The sequence below is a fragment of the Oncorhynchus mykiss genome, chromosome 26 (assembly GCF_013265735.2).
Source record: "Oncorhynchus mykiss isolate Arlee chromosome 26, USDA_OmykA_1.1, whole genome shotgun sequence".
Lineage (NCBI taxonomy): Eukaryota > Metazoa > Chordata > Actinopteri > Salmoniformes > Salmonidae > Oncorhynchus > Oncorhynchus mykiss.
In genome coordinates this window covers 15,050,483-15,070,413 of record NC_048590.1, presented here as the reverse complement: position 1 = coordinate 15,070,413, position 19,931 = coordinate 15,050,483, and the positions used below count along the sequence as shown (strand labels likewise).

Here is a 19,931-nt window from a genome sequence, read left to right as displayed (position 1 = left end):
AGCAACATGTTGTGGGGATGTTTTTCAGCGGTAGGAACTGGGAGATTAGTCAAGATCGAGGCAAAGATGAACAGAGCAAATTACAGAGAGATCCTTGATTCAAATCTGCTCCAGAAAGCTCAGGACCTCAGACTGGGTCAAAGGTTCACCTTCCAGCAGGACAACGACCCTAAGCACAAGCCAAGACAACGCAGTAGTGGCTTCGGGACATCTCTGGAGAGACCTGAAAATAGCTGTCCAGCAACGCTCCCCATCCAACCTGACAGATCTTGAGACAAATGTGCTTCAACAAAGTACTGTGTAAAGGGTCTGAATATGTATGTAAATGTGTAACGTAACAGTCAAGGGTTCTTAATACTTTCCGAAGGCACTGTATATAACATTCTATTGGTTGTAAGAATTTTGAGTAATAATTTAAATTGAAAAACTCAAAGTTTTGAATCCAGTGTAGTTTTGTACAGTCGTGGCCAAAACTTTTGAGAATGATACAAATATGAATTTTCACAAAGTCTGCTGCCTCAGTGTCTTTAGATATTTTTGTCAGATGTTACTATGGAATACTGAAGTATAATTACAGGCATTTCATAAGTGTCAAAGGCTTTTACTGACAATTACATGAAGTTGATGCAAAGAGTCAATATTTGCAATGTTGATCCTTCTTTTTCAAGACCTCTGCAATCCGCCCTGGCATGCTGTCAATTAACTTCTGGGCCACATCCTGGCTGACGGCAGCCCATTCTTGCATAATCAATGCTTGGAGTTTGTCAGAATTTGTGGGTTTTTTAGGATTGACCACAAGTTCTCAATGGGATTAAGGTCTGGGGAGTTCAAAATATCAATATTTTGTTCCCCGAGCCACTTAGTTATCACTTTTACCTCATGGCAAGGTGCTCCATCATGCTGGAAAAGGCATTGTTCGTCACCAAACTGTTCCTGGATGGTTGGGAGAAGTTGCTCTTGGTGGATGTGTTGGTACCATTCTTTATTCATGGCTGTATTTTTAGGCAAAATGGTAAGTGAGCCCACTCCCTTGGCTGAGAAGCAACCCCACACATGAATGGTCTCAGGTTGCTTTACTGTTGGCATGACACAGGACTGATGGTAGCTCTCACCTTGTGTTCTCCGGACAAGGGGATTCATCAGAGAAAATTACTTTACCCCAGTCCTCAGCAGTCCAATCCCTGTACCTTTTGCAGAATATCAGTCTGTCCCTGATGTTTTTCCTGGAGAGAAGTGGCTTCTTTGCTGCCCTTCTTGACACCAGGCCATCCTCCAAAAGTCTTTGCCTCCCTGTGCGTGTGATGACGGCACATGTTTTCTTACAGGTAACCAACAGAAGAAGAACAATGATTCCAAGCATCACCCTCCTTTTGAAGCTTCCAGTCTGTTATTCGAACTCAATCAGCATGACAGAGTGATCTCCAGCCTTGTCCTCGTCAACACTCACACCTGTGTTAACGAGAGAATCACTGACATGATGTCAGCTGGTCCTTTTGTGGCAGGGCTGAAATGCAGTGGAAATGTTTTTGGGGGGATTCAGTTCATGTATATCAGTTGATAAACCATGTGCCATGGAATCGGTACATCAAAAATCTTGCAAACTATTTTGCAATCTATATGGCACAGCTGTACTCTTTTTGGTCCCTAAATTAAACTGGTATACTTTTCATGCAGGTCTGCCAGACAAGTTCCTTACTTTCTCCCCTTTCCATTTTTACAGTAATACTGCAATTAGTTGGTTGTAATTTTGAGAAGAGCAGACATTTCCACATATTTGTGTTCGCTGCATGTGTGACATAACTCCACCAGTCCTATTCATGATATCATTTACAAAGATTATACATTTTTTAAATGTTTTTCTCCAAACATATTGTTTTTTTTCAAATCAATTAGTATATTCGAATTTCACCAAATATTTGTTGTATTATTTGTTCTGTCTTTTCTGGTGAATTAAACTGAAATTGCAACCAACTTTCTATGGCTTGTTTTAAAAATAGTCATATTTTGTAGATTATTTCATTTTCAAATAACCGAAAGTGAGAGGTTGTAATCTGAATAATGGTAAAAAGGCATTGGGGTTGAACATTGGGTGAGACATTCTTACTAATCTGCGAGAGAACCAGATCGGATTTAAGTACACATTTTATATGACTGATCCTTTAGTGAGAGGTCTCATGCTTTAATATTTAATCATTTCTGCCCCCAGAATTCATATCCATTATACAAATAGGTCTGTTTAATTTTGTCTGGCTTGTCGTTCCAAATAAAATGTAATCTTTTTTGCTTTTATAATAAATAAAAAAAACAAGTTGCTAGGTGTAGGCAAGCTCATTAGCAAATAGGTAAACCGGGATATGACTAAAGACAAGACTTGTGTTAGATCTCCGAACGAACACTTACAGACCACCTACGGGTCCCTATGTTGCTTGACCTCTAAATGTTTAGTAAAAGGCATAGGCTGACGCACATCCACAACTGTGCTGTAGAGGTGCTGACTAAGGAGAGTAAACTATAAAAAGAAAGTGGCACACTCTAGTTATGCCCTCATGGATATAGCAAACAACGTTTCAGTAGACAGCACCTTCTTCAGGGTTTGGGAGCATAGCTAGAGTGTGCCACTTTCTTTCTTGACCTCAATGTTTGTCAAACACTGTATTTATGTTTCCCCGGGTCACTCACTCTGGTGAAGAGTCTGGCGTGAGGCTGGACATGTCCTCCTGGGTGGGGACTGTGGAGAGAGGCAGAGACAGATGTCACAATTGAAAGGTTAAAGGCCCAATGCAGTCAAAAACATTATTTTCATGTATTTGATATACATTTCCACACTATGAGGTTTGAATAATACTGTGAAATTGTGAAGATGATGATTACCCTTTTAGTGTAAGAGTTTGAAACGACCACCTGAAATTTCAGCCTGTTTTGGTGGGATGGAGTTTTGGCCTGCCTGGTGACATCACCAGGAGGTACATTTGATAATAGACCAACAAGACAGAGAGTTCCAAACCTCTATGCCAATAACAGCTCATTTTCAGTTTTCCGCTCCACACTCAGTCCATTCGCACTTGAGAAGTCGCTCTTTTACTGAAAAGCAATTTCTGTTTCTTTTTGACCATTTTAATTAAAAACAGTGTACTTAATTGTTAACCAAAAATGGTTTGATATTGAGATAAAAATGGCTGCATTGGACCTTTAAAGGTGAAAAGGTCAAACAAATGGGCAACATCGCTTGATTGACATCTAAGAGCACTATTGTTTGTAAAATGTCCTTTTACCATTGTAATACCATCATCTACAATGGATATTCTGGATAAGATGGACAATATCCCTTCACGTTGTATAAATCCAGGAAAGGGATAGCTAGTCAGTTGCACAACTGAATGCATTCAACCGGGAAGCAGTTGTCGCGGGGGTTAATTGCCTTGCTCAAGGGCAAAACAGCAGAGTTTTCCACCTTGCCGGCTCTGGGATTCTGTTCAAACTCTCTAACTGCTAGGCTACCTGCCGCCCCTTGGTAATGGAGGATTTCAATGGTCTATCACCGTGCAGCACATATTACATGACAACTTACCTACAGGCATTAAAACATTATACCACTCATTGGACAAAGAAAAATACACCCTACAGTTTCCCTAATTACATATATGAGCTTGCACGCTTTGAGAACCTCTGGTAAAGGTCTGAAACTATACGCTCCTTATAACACAAACAACTCTTCTTCTCATCTTTGCTCCTCTCATCGGAATGGAACAGCCGTTGATTTATAATGTACATGACTAATCATACAGAAGTTAATCGGACTAGCATAAAGAACCCCTCCCCCGTGGTTTAATAAGATCATATCGTATAGGACAGAACCATTACTGTTAACCCTCTTGGGATGAATGCAGATATTCCCCTGTGCTAAGACTGGGAGAGTATAAAATAGCTTTCCTAACAGTGCAGTATGATCTGGGTACAGCTAGGATTTTAAAACTCATGGCGACCGATCCCCTTGACCAGGTGGTTCCAGCACGTCGTTACGCTGGGGATGATCTACGCAGCCCAGAAGGATGTAGCTGTGAGCCACCAAAGGGTCCCATTCTTATACCCACTGTTAGTGTGTGTGGAAATCCTGCCTTATTCCCTCACCTTTCCCCTCTCTCCCCAAGTCTCCTACCCCAGTCCTGTCCAGTACCTTGCATTTTCCTGCGATGGAAGCGCGGCGAGCCCAGGAAGCTGTTCTTGATAGAGTTGAGACGTGTCCTCCAGGGCAGTCCGCCGATGGAGGGGCTGGGGGGCGGCGTGGGGCTGGGGGTGCCTGCCGGGCTATCCTTGGGTGTGTGCACCGGAGTGCCCTTGGGGGTGGGGAGGGGGCTCCCCAGCGGAGAGGGGTGCGGAGTCACCTGTATGGTGGGGACAGATTTGTGACCGTTGTGGTCAGGGTGGAGGCGGTGCCGGCGAAGGGGGGTCATGGGTGGCATTGGGGACAGGGGGATGGAGAGCTTGGGGGGCACGGTGAGGGGCGGGTGGCGGCGTGGCCGCGGGCTGTTGGGGACGCAAGGGGGGCTGCCCAGGGGTGATGAGGGGGAGGTGGGCTCCGACTTGGGGGTGGTTGGGCTGTCAGCCAAGTTGGGAAGAGGGTTGGACCTGGTGGTCTGAAGGGGCTTCTCAGACACTTTGGGCTTGGCGGGAAGGGTCTGTGTGCGGGGGTGCATCAGGGGGGACCCCATCTTTGGCGTGTAGGAGTTGGGGAGCGGGTGTGGGTGCACCCGATTGCCCCCCCCTACCCCGTTATGGTTAAGGCGGGACTCTGGGGAATGGGTGGGGCTACAGTTGGGCGACTGACAGAGGTCCGGCGACTGGGGCGGGATAAAGAAGCGCCGGACCGGCTGCGATTGGGCACGCACCGTTAGATTGACAGCGCAGGCAGCCAATGAGAGACCACGCCCAGAAGCCAGGGGACATATATAGAAAACACCACAACCCAATAAAGGTGGATTGCAATGAAAAGGCACCAGGGAAAAAAACAGCAATATAGTAAGAAATGACATGGAGGAGAGGATAGGTGGAGCGAATGACACACAGGCAGGGAGAGTGGTGAGAGTGCAGAAAGAAAGACAAGAAGAACATGCCATTAGCACAACCAGCCAACCAGGAGGCAGCAGCACCATGGGGGGGCAGAAGTGTAGAACATTACAAGCATTCATGAAGCCAAACCCAAACCGGCAACTGAAGCAGCACCCAAAGCTAACTGCATTAGCTTCCAGACTTCATTGTTGGAAAGCAGCCATACTGCATGCACAATGCTGTGGTATGAATGACATAGCAACTATCATGACAGGACATGAAAGTTTATGACAGCTAATGAAAACTGGCATGTATTAAAAGTTTATGCAATGTTTATTGGCTTTTTGTTGTGTCACTCATATGGCAGCATTATGAAGCGTTTATGACGACTGCCTTGGTGAAGTGATCCTCATTAAATATAACGCATGAGCGTGTATGTCTCTCTCTGTGTGTGTGTGTGTGTGTGTGTATGTGTGTGTGCATGTGTTTGTGTGGGTGCATGTGGGTGCTCTAAAGTTTAAAGGTCAAATTATACTCCTAAACCCTAATCCCCCATATCCCTATATCCCTCAGTAGAGTGATCCCATCAATGTGTGACATAATATGTAGCCTTACACAATCGGCACAATATTTAGGAGGACTAACATGGCATCACCACTATCTGAACCAAGTCCTTTTCAGTATCACTCATCATAAAAAAAAGAACAGGAAGTAACATTTAGGCACCAAACCCCTGCTGGGGTTGCTGACAGACATACATATTTGCCAGAAAGAAATATCCTCGACTATGAAACTTCTACAGAATCCTTCATAACACTGACAGTTCCGCAAGAAGAGGCAGAATATGGGATGACTGCATGTTTGTATCCTCGCTAAGGGCTGGCTTTAAAAATGCATGGCCTTAGTAAAAAAAAAAAAATGGAGGAAATGTGCATGCTAGCTAGGAGATGGTTAGTTGATTTGTGGCCCAGACTTTTACAGTCATTATATAACATGGCAGTACTTTCTAATGTATTCCCCAATCGAAGATGACTGTGATGGATTATTATGTTACTATTTTATAGTACTGGTCATTGAACACTGAAATCCCACGTATTGGGATTTCAAATAATGGATGTGTTTGCAATCTGATGAGCTGTTGGGGGAGTTAAGAACTTTAAAACAAGAACCATGGGTTCCCTCGTCAGTACTTAAGCCCTTATGAGACATCACAAGAAGCCCTATGACATGCAGCCTGCATAGCTCTGTCATAACGATGATATAACAACAGTCGGAACAGGTCATGATAACCACACGTACATTACAGTATAACAACTGATACAACCCATGAACGACACTAAATCCTCATATCAGCGTTATGTCAGGTGTCATAAGTCATGCCCTGTGTTTTGGGCTATCATGACACGTGACGTGGATTTTAACCTTCATTTTAAGCCTTTTCCAGAAATAGAATTACACCAAAAATGAAAGCAATTGTTTGAGGATGGTGCTGGACCATCTGACATAAAAAAAGAAAAAGCTTTAAATAAAGATAAAATCCATGATTGTCCAAAACACATGGCCCTAGTCATAAGCTGTCGTAGGGTATAGAGACTGGTAGCTTTACACTACTCTTATGACAGGATTATGCAGGCTTCATGTCAGATTCCCCTGTGAGCTGCCTCTTTCAATAGCCTTATGAGTGGCCGTAGTGAGTGAACAGCAGCGTGTGCATTCCGCCGACAGCCACAGCACAGCAGAGCTAGCGGTGAGGTGAGTTGGTGCGGTGCAGTGTGGGCCCCGGTGGGCCAGCGGGTGTTGCGGAACAACCGAACTCTTACCCTGGGACTGCTGAGAGGACTAGTGGAGAGACCGGAGGACGCTCCACTGATAGACCGTGACCTATAGACACACACGCAGGCACACAGGGTTAAAGACATCCTCTGGCAATGCGATATGTGCGACTGCAACAGGAAAACACCACAATATGACCATACACTGGCACACCCCTAGCTGAAGGGAGGACAAAAAGCACGGGGACAAACGCATATAAGCTCCAAAAAGAGTGTGATGAAGTTGCCCCTACACACTGATCTAAGATTGGCTTTGTGATTTACCCCATAATGGTTCAAGTTGCAATTTGGGAGAGTAAGCTGATCTTAGATCTGTGCATAATGGCATTTTCTAGCAGAAGCTTCTGGGAGAAGTAGAGGAAAGAGATCAGATGAGTTCATTAAAACTAACGTAACTACCGTGAACACAGTTGTAGGTTGGCTGTAGCACTTTGTACTGTATGCCGCTTATCTGTACTTTTTGAAAACTTTGCCCTGAGCTATAAAGGTTGGCGGAGATTGAATCATACAGGGTAAGTAGAGGAGATTGACTCAAACCAGGATGGATAACTGTGGATGTAGCCGGGGTTATTTCACCCCTGGGGAGGGAGTCTGTTCAGGTCGGGATTTCTGAGGTGTTTTATTAAACACATTTCTCTCTGTCTTTCAATCTCTCTCTCTCTCTGTCTTTCAATCTCTCTCCCTCTCTCTCTCTCTCTCTCTCTCTCTCTCTCCCACTCATTTCAATTCAATTCAAAGGGGCTTTATTGGCATGAGAAGCAATGTATATATTGCCGAAAGCATGTACAATAAACAATCACAGATTATTAACAATTAACATTAGACACACAAAAGTTTGAAATGTTATATGATTAATTATGTGTAGTGCTGTTAGAATGTGCACATAGAAGAAGTATAAATGGCAAGGGAAAATAAATAAACAGATAAATATAGCTTTCATTTACTCTGGTGTTTGTTTTCCTCTGGTTGCCTTTTTCTTATCGCAGCAACAGGTCACAGATTTTGCTGCGATGAGCGCACACTGCTGGTATTTCACACTATTTTTGGGGTCCATGTAATGTGAGGGAAATAAGTCTCTCTTATATCATCGCACATTTGGCAGTAGGTCAGGATGTGCAGATCAGTTCCCACCTCATTTTGTGGGGAGTGGGCACATAGCCTGTCTTCTCTTGAGAGCCAGGTCTGCCTATGGCGGACTCTTAATAGCAAGGTTGTGCTCACCGCATGGTCTGTTTTCCTCAGTTTCCTATCAGTCACATTGGTCACGCTCTCTCTCACTCCTATTCACTCTCTTCCTGGCTCATCACGCTCTCCATCTCTCTTTTTCTCTCTCTCTCTCACTCTCTGTCTGTCAATCTCTGCCTCCCTCTTCCTCTACCTCGCCTTTTATCTTTGATGAGGCATCAGAGCTGTCCTTGTGCATAGCTTCAAATGGCTCGTGTGTACAATATGACTAACACAGACACACAGTGGCTGTCGACTAAAACGGCAGACCGTTGAAAGGTGTGGTGTGTGTTGGCTTTTAAATACTAGATTGGGTGTAATGGCCAACCGTGTCTGTCGACATGACAACAAGACATGCAAAGCATCAGGGTCTAAAGTCGTCATCGATAAATACTTCAAACATGTCAGCTATGCCGTGATTACACACACACACACACACACACACACCTCAAAATAAATCAGTGTCGTGTCTCTATTCTACTCCAGAAGAGCTCCAGAAGAGCCTTTTCATTCTTCATTTCCAATTAATTCACTTTTCATTCATGTTTTCCTTTTATTTGTTCCCTTTCTCTTGTCCATCCTCTGTTGTCAACCCCTCCATCCCTCACATCACATAGGGCCACTGATGCCAAGCGAAGGTTTGGGGATTTAATTTGCCATTGACGATTTGGCTATTTTGTTGGAAACTAACATTGAAACAGTAAATCACGGTTAATAAATATGCTGCAGTGTGCGCGCACACACACACACACACACACACACACACACACACACAAAGCTTCAACCTCAGGGAAGGATTTCATCCATCTGGATTACAAAGTGGCGACAGTAATACAAAACGTAAGGCGAGCGAACAAGAACCTAAGAGCTGAGTTGCCTTTCACCGAACCGCAATGGAATCCCCCAGACAGGGTTCTACACCAGACAGACATCGATGTCACAGTAGGGACACAGGAGATGAAGTAACGTTACTGCACCACAAACTACATGAAACTGTAACAAATGGAGAACGGAAGAAGATTTATGAAGGGAGACGTACTACAAGCCACAGAGTTAAGATGCAGGGGAGTTTCCCTCAGAGGTCTTTCTATGGGCCATACTGTATTTGGACATGTAGTAAATATTGATAACTGAGTACATACAAGTCAAATTGCAAATGGCTTTATCATTTAAATGTGATAGAAAACGAGGCAACGGTGTACTTTAGGACCATGCGGATGCTTCCGAGCTGTCGGGTAGGCTGATTGGAGTGTTTATCCGACTGGATTAAAAAAATATATAATAATAATAATTATGTCCTCCCCACTTCTAAAACCAAAGTAGCGCCCCTGCATATACATATAGTCATAATGCTTTCAGTCAATCCTATTTTGCGTGTGTAAACTTTGGAAATGTAATGGCTGTTCATTCCTTATTCTGCTGTATGTTGATGGAGGGCAAGGTGAGGCGCTTTTTAATTACAACACATTATTGTACTTGCGTGTGCGATCATACACACCTTGCCAAAACCAGGTAGTCTTTCAACCACATAATAGAAAGAAATCTGTTGTTCGATGCCGATGAAATACAATGCGTGTTTGTGTGTACGTGTGCATTGGTGTGTGTGTGTGTGTGTGTGTTTACCACTGTATCGCTCTAATTAGATAATGGAGATAAAAGACTATTCAGAGGGATGTGACTGCCTTATTTCCATCCCTATTTGTTCTTCTCTTCTTCGCTCCAGCAAAACGCCCCATCCGCATTTCCACCAATTAATTTATGCTAATCGCTCTCTTGTACGGTGCGGTGGGGAGGGGGGGGGCGGATCGGGGAAGCGTCTCTAAACTGTGTTCCTGGACACAAGGTCATCCGTGAATAGGCTTTGAAAGGAAGATTGGACCTGACTCACCATGATGTGGTAACCTCACAAATAGACGGGCAGAAGACAAACAAATTCACACATGCTTGGGAGCGAACACAGGCACACACACACACGCGTTCAGGCACACACAAACACACACACACACACACACACACACACACACACACACACACACACACACACACACACACACACACACACACACACACACACACACACACACACACACACACAAACACACACACACACAATGGGGAAGGAGGCAAAACAGGGAAACAAGGAAGTTGACCTAAAATTGGGATTTGCCCTGGGACGCCGACACTACAGCATCAAAGGGAAGAGAGGGGCCAAAAGAAGGAGGAGGAGGATAAGATGCTTTTGATGTGCATGGAAGCAGCCGAGGGTGTAGAGAAGACTCCCTCCCTCCATCTCTTCTCTATCTCCTCTCTCCTTCAGTTCAGTCTGGGCCTGATCACATTGGCCTAGTTTACCACAGTATGAAAATAAGGGCTTTATTGTGTGAATTCATTATCAGATAGCCAGGCAGTCAAGTGAACTTCTGGTAAAAGTTTCCCGAAGAATTCTAACGGCAGGAGGTTCGATTCTTTGGGAATGAATTTTATGCAGACAAGAAGGGAGCTTAGTTTTTTATTGAAGTTTACTAGACTACCCTCTCAAAGGCTTATAGACTTAAACATGGTGAGAATGTGAATGGGAAAACCCCTCTGAAACTCAACTGTGGCAAAGAGAGACAGACAAAAGTGACAAATACCTTTCTTCTTTGGTGAAGTTAGCGTTTGTGATATCCAAGCTTTTACTGAAAACAGACTTACTACAGACAGACAGAAAGAAAGTAAAGAGACAGACAGAAAGACAGTCACATAAAGGGACTGATTCGAAGCATTCCCTAAAAAGTACAGATTATTGTATAGGTCAACGAGTTGGCAACCTCACGTTAGTTGTGTGTGCAATACAGAGCTGGCTGTTGCTCACAATGACCAATGCACAGGAAGTAATATTAGTCTTGAAAGGAAAAGTTTCACAGAGGAAGAACAATTATTGATCACGGCATGACAATGAAAACATGAGAAAAGATTCACAGGTGACATGAATATATTAATCAGCAAGTAAAAAGAGGTGAAACAAAAGGCTAAGACACTTTGAACGGTCATGATAATATGGGGGTATTCTCAGAAAAAAAAAAAAAAAGAGTTGAAGTCTTAAAGCCTCTGTCCTCGTTGGAAGACTCACCCGTGCAGAAAGTTGTAAACTTTTCTGTCAGTGTCAGGCTGTCATAACACGCCAAGCAGCTTAATAATTCAGTGAGTGAGGAGAGGGATTCTACTGGAAGTACACACACAGCAGATTGAACTCATGGAAAGAGATATCCAACAGGGAATCCATAATATGTAGGCACCCGACTGCTACGTGGGTCAATCCGGGGGGTGCGTGTTTGTGTACGTGTTTGTATGGTGTGTATGTGTGCGTTTGTGGTGTGTGTGTGTGTGTTGTCCATGCATGCACGTGTCTGTTTGTTAAAGAGATTCCCCAGTCATTTTGTATACTTTTTAGCCAGTAGTTCTGAGAGTGGCACTCACAAGCTAGAAGTGGCCCTCAAAATTGCATACTACGTCACATATGTGCCGATGTGTGCACCACGTAATTGCTCTCTCCCTCTCTGCTGTGTCCACTGAGCCGTTGGGCCTGCCTCATTAGATAACGCTGGGCAGGCCTCTTGCTAGCTGCCACTCAAATGTGAGAGGCTAAAGCTCAATGTAGGGAGAATGGCACGGCACAGCTTCAAGATAAACAGTCACTTTCAAACTAGGGATTTCATGGCCAATTGAGGTAAGACGGTAATTCTACTCATAGTTTATGCATGTATGAACTACACATTGACACATCGAGCCCAAAGCGGGAGGTAAAAAATAAAATCTGAGACTGCCCAGGGTGTGTGTGTGTGTTCGTGTGAGCATTAGTGGGTATGTGTGTTTATGTGTGGGTGTGCTTACACTGATATGTGTTGCAAGTACTTGTGCATGTGCGTATGTGTGTCAATATGATACGTGTGAGTGAGTCCATGTACTGTATGTGTGTGTACATCACACCATACCTCTGTCCATGTGTGGCCATGTCGATGGCTCGTCGTACAGGTACAGGAGAGCCCCCCTCTGTGACACTCAGCACCTCCATAGACTTCCTCTCCGGCCTCCTCTTCCCATGGCGGTTCAACATGGGGGAGTCCACGCGCTTCCTGGGCGGGTCAGCTGAACAGGGGTCAGGGGTCAAATGTTAGGGGTCAGGGGAGAAGCAAGTGAAGCAAGAAAGAGAACTAGTTAGCAACAAACCAACTACATGTGTGACAGAACATCTTATCTGAGTTATGGTGTAGCTACTGCAGGTTTTTATTCAAACAAGGCATAGAAGGTTTGGACTAGTCTACTTCTCCTATTGTGTAGGGATGATTTGGACAAGCCTACCTATCTCACTGCGTGGGGGGAGGTTCTGGTCCTCCTGACTGGGGTACCTCTCCTTCCGGTCCAGCAGCAGGAAGTAGATCATCTTCTCCTGGTTATCACTGGAGAGACAAGACAGTAAAGTCATCCTGTCAGATGTCCTTGAAGCACCTCCGAGTGGATGACTTCGCTGACACTTCCATTTCTCCCTCCATATCTCTCCATCCCTTTCTCCTTCCCTCTTGTCAGAGAGCAGGTCTTTCATCAGTTTGCTCTCATCTCTGACACAGCCCAGTGAGTGCATTATCTCCCTCCCTCCCTCCACAGAGAGCAAGTCTTTGGTGTGTTTGTTTTTGTCCCTGAAGCAGCACAGAGTGCACTTCTTTAACCCTTCCATCCTTACAGTCCTTCCTCCTTCACCCTCTTTACCCTTTCCCTCCCTCCCATCCCTCTATTACTCACTCGTCAGAGAGCAGGTCTTTGGTGAGTTTGCCCTTGTCTCTGAAGCAACCCAGAGAGTGCATGCTCTCCAGGACGTCCGGGTCTATCTCTTCAGTGCTCAGGGTTCTGATGGCCACCTTCCTAGGGACAGGCTGCTCCGGCTCAGGCTCGTTCTTCCCAGCTCTGACAGATAGGAAGAATGACAGGAATGACTGACAGATGTTCTTTTTTTATAAATATTTTTTTCACCAGGGAAGACATATTGAGACCTAGGTATTTTACAATGGCATCCAAAGGTTTAATAACCTTTTGTGACTAGGGGGCAGTATTTTCATTTTTGGAAAAAAAACATTCCCATAGTAAACGGGATATTTTGTCAGGACAAGATGCTAGAATATGCATATAATTGACAGTTTAGGATAGAGAACACTCTAAAGTTTCCAAAACTGTAAAAATATTGTCTGTGAGTATAACAGAACTGATGTTGCAGGCGAAAGCCTGAGAAAAATCCAATCCGGAAGTGCCTCATGGTTTGAAAGCGCTGCGTTCCAATGCGTCCCTATTGAGCTGTGAATGGGCTATCAACCAGATTACTCTTTCTCCGTATTCCCGAAGCTGTCTACAGCATTGTGACGTAGTTTTACGCATTTATGTTGAAGAATGCCCGTAGGCGGCTACATTGCGCAAGTGGTCACCTGATGGCTCCCAGAGTGACTCTCGCGTAAAATACAGAGGTAGCCATTACTCCAATCGGTCCTACTGAAAAACGAATTGTCCCGATGGATATATTATCAAATAGATATTTGAAAAACACCTTGAGGATTGATTATAAACAACGTTTGCCATGTTTCTGTCGACATTATGGAGCTAATTTGGAATATTTTTTGCAGTTTTCGTGACTGCAATTTCCGGGCGATTTCTCAGCCAAACGTGAAGAACAAACGGAGTTATTTCGCCTACAAAAATAATATTTTTGGAAAAAAGGAACATTTGCTATCTAACTGGGAGTCTCGTGAGAGAAAACATCCGAAGCTCATCAAAGATAAACGATTTAGGGTGATTAACAAAAGGTTAAGCTGTGTCTCAATATATTTAATTTGTGATTTTCATGAATAGGAATATTTTCTAGGAATATTTGTGTCCGTTGCGTTATTCTAATTAGTGTCAGTCGATGATTACGCTCCCGCATGCGGGATGGGGAGTCACTAGAGGGTGAGTAGTAGCAGCTGCACTTTGATAAATAACATCACCATAATCAAGAACAGATAAAAAGGTTGACTAACAAAAATCTACACGTAACAAGTAAAGTATTGGTCCCATGTTTCAAGAACTGAAATAAAAGATCCCAGATATTTTTCATATACACGAAAAGCTTATTTCTCTCAAATCTTCTGAACAAATTTGCTTCCACCCTGTTAGTTATCATTTCTCCTTTGTCAAGATAATTCATCCACCTTACAGGTGTGGCCTATCAAGAAGCTGATTAAACAGCATGATCATTCCACAGATCCACTTTTTTGCCGGGGAAGACAAAAGGCCACTCTAAAATGTGCAGTTTTGTCACACAACACAATGCCACGGATGTCTCAAGTCTTGAGGGAGCGTGCAATTGGCATGCTGACTGCAGGACTGTCCACCAGAGCTCTTGCCAGAGAATTGAATGTCCATATCTCTACCATAACATATCTCCAACATCGTTTTAGAGAATTTGGCAGTACGTCCAACCGTCCTCACAACCACCGACCATGTGTAACCATGCCAACCCAGGACCCCCACATCTGGCTTCTTTACCTGCGTGATCATCTGAGACCAGCTACCCGGACAGCTGATAAAATTGTGGATTTGCACAACTGCAGAATTTCTGGTATGGCCAGGCATAAGCTACGGACAATGAACGCAATTGCATTTTATCAATGGCAATTTGAATGCACAGAGATATTGTGATGAGATCCTGAGGCCCATTGTCGTGCCATTCATCCGCCGCCATCACCTCATGTTTCAGCATGAAAGTGCACGTACCCATGTTGCAAGGATCTGTACACAGTTCTTGGAAGCTGAAAATGTAACCAGTTCTTCCATGGCCTGCACACTCACCAGACATGTCACTCATTGATTATGTTTGGGATGCTCTGAATCGACGTGTACGACAGCATGGACCAGTTCCCACCAATATCCAGTAACTTCGCACAGCTATTGAAGAGGAGTGGGACAAAATTCCACAGGCCACAATCAATATCCTGATCCACTCCAAGATGATTGCGCCGCATAAGGCAAATAGTGGTCACACCAGATACTGACTGGTTTTCTGATCTACACCCATATCGCTTTTTAAGGTATCTGTGACCAAAATAGGCATATCTGTATTCCCAGTCATGGGAAATCCATAGGTCATGGCCTAATGATTTTTATTTAGTATTTTCTGATTTCCTTTATATGAACTGTAACTCAGTAAAATCTTTGAAATTGTTGCATGATGCGTTTATATTTTTGTTCAACGTATCTTCGTCATGTTTGGTGGATTAACTTTCTTAACGGGTAAAGTAGTTTCACAATTCTGATAGCTTTGTAGTGTGTTTTTGTCATTGCTAACATTGTCAAATTGAAAATCTCCCGTTGTTAGTGTTCTACTCCAATGCATTGCCTATCTAGATGAGCTGGTTAAGAAACTACAATTTAAAGTTGTCTTTTTCTACAGAAACAGACAGTGCCTTTTTCTCTAAGCAGTAGCAATGATGAACTGACATGATGTAGCAATGAGCAAAACACATTATTACATTGCTGAAGAGTAGAACGGTCCTTGGCTCTTTTCTGAAAGGAGGTATCCTCTACAGGATCGGTGTTTCCCCCGTGGGACGGTTGAGCGAACATAGGCTAATGTGATTAGCATGAGGTTGTAAGTTACAAGAACATTTCCTAGAACATAGTCATATCTGATATTGGCAGAAAGCTTAAATTCTTGTTAATCTAACTGCACTGTCCCATTTACAGTAGCTATCACAGTGAAATAATACAATGCTATTGTTTGACACAATTATGAACTTGAAAATGTATTCGTAAACCAATTAGGCACATTTGGGCAGTCTTGATACAACATTTTGAATCAGTCTAAACCGTTGCACATACACTGCTGACATCTAGTGGCCAAAATCTAAATTGTGCCTGGGCTGGAATAATACATTATAGCCTTTCTCTTGCATTGTACCAAGATAATGGTACCAAATTATTATTTTTTTTTAAATGTGTCTTTGTATTATCTTTTACCAGATCTAATGTGTTATATTCGCCTACATGAATCCAACATTTCCACAAACTTCAATGTGTTTCCTTTCAAATGGTATCAAGAATATGCATATCCTTGCTTCAGGTCCTGAGCTACAGGCAGTTAGATTTGGGTATGTCATTTTTGGCGAAAATTTAAAAAAAGGGGCAGATCCTTAAGCCTGCATTGTTAAGGCCAAGCCATTTAGGAGAAGAAGAGAGTTCCATTAAAACTAAGAACATGATGGTATTTTATGTTCAGGTAGTGTGCAGGGCAACTACTAGAACCTCTCACGTCTGTCCTAATGGACCTACCTTCTCTTACTATAAAGGCTGTGAAATGTTTTACTTCAGATTCCATTAATTCCCATTCACTAATTTAGCCTATGTAAGTGCAATACTTTTATCTACTGACCCTTTGTTTGAATGTTTGCTACATTTTCTCAATTTAATTTAATTTCACAGGTAAAAGTGCATATATCTATTATATGCACAAAACAGCCAGCGTGTACACACACACACACACACACACACACACACACACACACACACACACACACAAACACACACACACACACCCACATATAAAGGAGCTTTACTCACATGTACCAGTTGTGCTTCTGGATCTGCTCCAACTGTAGAGACACACAGGAAGAGGAAAAAACATTGTGTTAATGACACAGCATGTGGAACAGGTGCTGCGAAAGACAGACAAACAGACAGACAAGCAGACAGACAGACAAAGTGAACACAGAAACGTGCCTTATCCGTTCTTACTGTATGCATTATGACACACTTAAGGCTTCTAGTAACAACCCCGTCTTTATCTACTGTAGTGACAAAAAAATATAAAACACGATATGTACAAAAGTATCTGGACACTATTTCAGGCACACCCATTGCTGACAGGTGTATAAAATAGAGTACGCTGCCATGCAATCGCCATAGACAAACATTGGCAGTAGAATGACCTTACTGAAGAGCTCAGTGACTTTCAACGTGGCACCGTCAATGGAGGCCACCTTTCTAACAAGTCAGTTTGTCAAAATGATGCCCTGCTAGTGCTGTTATTGTAAAGTGGAAATGTCTAGGAGCAACAACAGCTCATCCGCAAGGTGTTAGGCCACACAAGCTCACAGAACGGGACAGCCGAGTGCTGAAGCGCATAGCGCGTAAAAATCTTCTGTCCTCGATTGCAACACTTATTACCAAGTTCCAAACTGCCTCTGGAAGCAACATCAGCATAAGAACTATTCATCTGGAGCTTCATGAAATGGGTTTCCATGGCCGAGCAGCCGCACACAAGCCTAAGATTCCCATAAACAATGCTAAGCGTTGGTTGGGTTGGTATACAGCTCATACTGGACTCTGGAGAAGTGGAAATGCTTTCTCTGGAGTGATGAATCACGCTTCACCATCTGGCAGTCCGACAAACAAATCTGGGTTTTGGGGGATGCCAGGGGAAGGTTACCTGCCCAAATGTGCCAAATCAAAAGTTTGGTGGAGGAGGAATAATGATCTGGGGCTAGGCCCCTTAGTTCCAGTGAAGGAAAATCTTAACGCTACAGCATACAATTATATTCTAGATGATTCTGTGCTTCCAACTTTGTGCCAACAGTTTGGGGAAGGCCCTTTCCTGTTTCAGCATGACAATGCCCCTGTGCACAAAGCGAGATACAGAAAGGGTTTGTCGAGATTGGTGTGGAAGAACTTGACTGGCCTGCACAGAGCCCTAACCTCAACCCCATCGAACACCTTTGTGAGGAATTGGAACGCCGATAGAGTGCCAGGCCTAATCGCCCGACATCAGTGCCCAACCTCACTAATGCTCTTGTCGCCGAATGGAAGCAAGTCCCCGCAGCAATGTTGCAACATCTAGTGGAAAGCCTTCCAAGAAGAGTGGAAGCTGCTGTAGCAGAAAAGGGTGGACCAACTCCATATTAATGCCCATGATTTTGAAATGAGATGTTCGACATGCAAGGGGTACACGTACTTCTGGTCATGTAGTGTATATTAATTTCTATTTCTATGGGGCTTCCACTTCAATACATAAAAAAAAAACATTATTATAGCATTAATATTAATATTATTTTTGAGTAGATTAAGCAGATAGAAAACCAGCTTAGTGAGGGACACTTAAAACATTGGGCAACTGGGAAATAACCATCTCCTTGACAGAAAACTCCAACGTGAGTGAGAGTAATCTAGTTAACTGTTGGAGGTGTAATGAACACGATGGGAGACGGAGAGCTGGTTTCAAGCGCAGGGCGCAGCAGGTGTTTTTTATTTTTAAAAGGACCACAGGAGGAGGCAGAGCCAGGGGCAGGCAGAAGGTGATACACGGGTTGTCCAAAAAGGCAACAGTACAGGCAGGGAAAAGGCTAGTAACGTCGTCCGGGAGATCAGGCAATAGGTTGATAACAGGAATTCCGATAGGCTAAAGTACAGGCAGGGAATAGGCAAATGGCGTCGTTAGTGAGGCAGGCCAAAGCTATCATACACGGGAGGATGACATTACAGGAAACCCAGCGCTCCGAATAGACATGTGTCACAAAACAAACAACACCTCACAATGACGGGGTGCAAAGAACTGAACCATATAGTGTGTGATAATGACATACAGGTGTGTGAACAGGTGATCAGAATTCAGGTGATTGGGATCTGGAGAGTGAGCTGCGTTCAGGGGATCTACGTGTTTGAAAGTGTGAGCTGGAAGCAGACGTTACAGCAGGAAGTCACGCTGTAGCTGTGGGAGGGTTTGAAGTGCTGACTGTCTGTGACTCAGATGGCTGAACCAAACAGCCAATGGGATTGCTGTCTAGAGCAGGGGTGGGCAAACTTCTTGGCTCAAGGGCCACATCGGGATTTTGAAATTCGCCGGGGGGACGCATTTTTTGGGGGGACCAATTGCTTGTTCAAAACTACTTGCAGGGGACTTCCGAGTGGGGCAGCGGTCTAAGGCACTGTATCGCAGTGCTTGAGGCGTCACTACAGACTCGGGTTTGATCCCAGGCTGTGTCACAGCTGGCCGTGACTGGGAGACCCATGAGGCGGCGCACAATTGGCCCAGCGTCGTCTGGGTTAGGAGAGGGTTTGGCAGGCCGAAATGTCCTTGTCCCATCGCGCTCTAGCAACTCCTGTGGTGTACCGCGCGCATGCATGCTGACACGGTTGCCAGGTGTACGGTGTTTCCTCTAACCCAGCCTTCGGGTTAAGCGGGCATTGTGCCAAGAAGCAGTGTGGCTTGGCTGGGTCGTGTTTCGACCTGCTCTCGACCTTCGCCTCTCCTGAGTCCGTACAGGAGTTGCAGCGACGGGACAAAACTATAACTACCAATAGGATTCCACGAAATTGGGAAGAAAAAAAGTGTAATATATATATACAGTGCCTTGCGAAAGTATTCGGCCCCCTTGAACTTTGCGACCTTTTGCCACATTTCAGGCTTCAAACATAAGGATATAAAACTGTATTTTTTTGTGAAGAATCAACAACAAGTGGGACACAATCATGAAGTGGAACGACATTTATTGGATATTTCAAACTTTTTGAACAAATCAAAAACTGAAAAATTGGGCGTGCAAAATTATTCAGCCCCTTTACTTTCAGTGCAGCAAACTCTCTCCAGAAGTTCAGTGAGGATCTCTGAATGATCCAATGTTGACCTAAATGAATAATGATGATAAATACAATCCACCTGTGTGTAATCAAGCCTCCGTATAAATGCACCTGCACTGTGATAGTCTCAGAGGTCCGTTAAAAGCGCAGAGAGCATCATGAAGAACAAGGAACACACCAGGCAGGTCCGAGATACTG

The 19,931-nt window shown here is 43.9% G+C and overlaps 1 protein-coding gene across 6 annotated transcripts in view; it reads right to left on the bottom strand.

Annotated features, from left to right (window-relative positions):
• LOC110506278 (serine/threonine-protein kinase BRSK2) overlaps positions 1 to 19,931 on the bottom strand; it is a 169,069-nt gene that overhangs the window by 14,689 nt on the left and 134,449 nt on the right. For 3 of the 6 annotated variants that reach the window (XM_036963397.1, XM_036963398.1, XM_036963400.1), the window contains exons 9-16: positions 16,722 to 16,753; positions 12,882 to 13,043; positions 12,444 to 12,541; positions 12,077 to 12,230; positions 10,736 to 10,795; positions 6,867 to 6,927; positions 4,175 to 4,868; positions 2,680 to 2,728 (exon numbers count right to left, since the gene is read on the bottom strand). In XM_036963397.1, the coding sequence (XP_036819292.1) occupies positions 2,680 to 2,728; positions 4,175 to 4,868; positions 6,867 to 6,927; positions 10,736 to 10,795; positions 12,077 to 12,230; positions 12,444 to 12,541; positions 12,882 to 13,043; positions 16,722 to 16,753 (1,310 nt within the window). The remainder of the gene's footprint in view (positions 1 to 2,679; positions 2,729 to 4,174; positions 4,869 to 6,866; positions 6,928 to 10,735; positions 10,796 to 12,076; positions 12,231 to 12,443; positions 12,542 to 12,881; positions 13,044 to 16,721; positions 16,754 to 19,931) is intronic. The other 3 variants (XM_036963401.1, XM_036963399.1, XM_036963402.1) reach the window with 3 other exon arrangements.